At 39.6% G+C, this 770-nt stretch overlaps 1 protein-coding gene across 1 annotated transcript in view; it reads left to right on the top strand.

The window, feature by feature from the left end:
• Positions 1–218: 218 nt before the first annotated feature.
• LOC114616236 (sterile alpha motif domain-containing protein 3-like) overlaps positions 219–770 on the top strand; it is a gene marked incomplete at its 5' end in the record, with an annotated part of 27,775 nt that continues 27,223 nt past the window's right edge. Inside the window, one exon of the mRNA XM_028761746.1 lies at positions 219–303. Within this exon, the coding sequence (XP_028617579.1) occupies positions 219–303 (85 nt within the window). The remainder of the gene's footprint in view (positions 304–770) is intronic.

Here is a 770-nt window from a genome sequence, read left to right as displayed (position 1 = left end):
CATAATACATACAGACACATACACAGACATACACATATACACACATAGATACATACACATACATGCATACATACATTATAAATACATACGCATCACACACACACACACAGACAAGAACACCATAGTAAGAGAAAGTTTAGAAACCTGTATGCGTTTTAGATTCACCTTAATTGGGGACTGCTGGAAATGAACTCTATCTTATCTGCTGTGGTAAACAGGTATCCCACCACTCAACAGTACAACGACGCTGTCAATGCTCTGCTGCAGGCCCACCCTTTCCTGGATGAGGACGGCTGCGGCTTCGTAAGTGACTGTGGACCCACCACCCTGTTCCTCTCAATCCATTTGAAATGAGAGCTTTCCATTCTCCACTCTGGCTATAATGTCTTCATTTTCTTAATTTTTCTTTTATCTTTGAGATTATAGTTATATCATTGACTCATTTCCTCCCTTCAAACCTTTTCATACATTCCCTGCACTTTTAGATTCATGGGCTCATTTTTCTTGTTTTATATGGATATTCATATATGAATATATATTCCTAAATACAACTGCTCAGTCTGTACAATACTTTCATGTATATGTTTTCCAGGCTCTGTCCACTTGGTATTGTATAACCGACTGCTGCTCTCTTTCCTGGGGAAGACTATTTCTCCCACTCTCAGAATTTGTTAGTTGCTTGTAGTTCCTTGTGTAGAATTGAATTTGTGCTCTCATCTTGCCTCTCTCTCTCTCTCTCTCTCTCTCTCTCTCTCTCTCTCTCTCTCTCT

This window comes from Grammomys surdaster, unplaced genomic scaffold, assembly GCF_004785775.1.
Source record: "Grammomys surdaster isolate TR1022 unplaced genomic scaffold, NIH_TR_1.0 311029, whole genome shotgun sequence".
Taxonomy (NCBI): Eukaryota; Metazoa; Chordata; class Mammalia; order Rodentia; family Muridae; genus Grammomys; species Grammomys surdaster.
The sequence above is the reverse complement of the archived record's forward strand: the minus strand, read 5'-3'. Positions and strand labels throughout refer to the sequence as shown.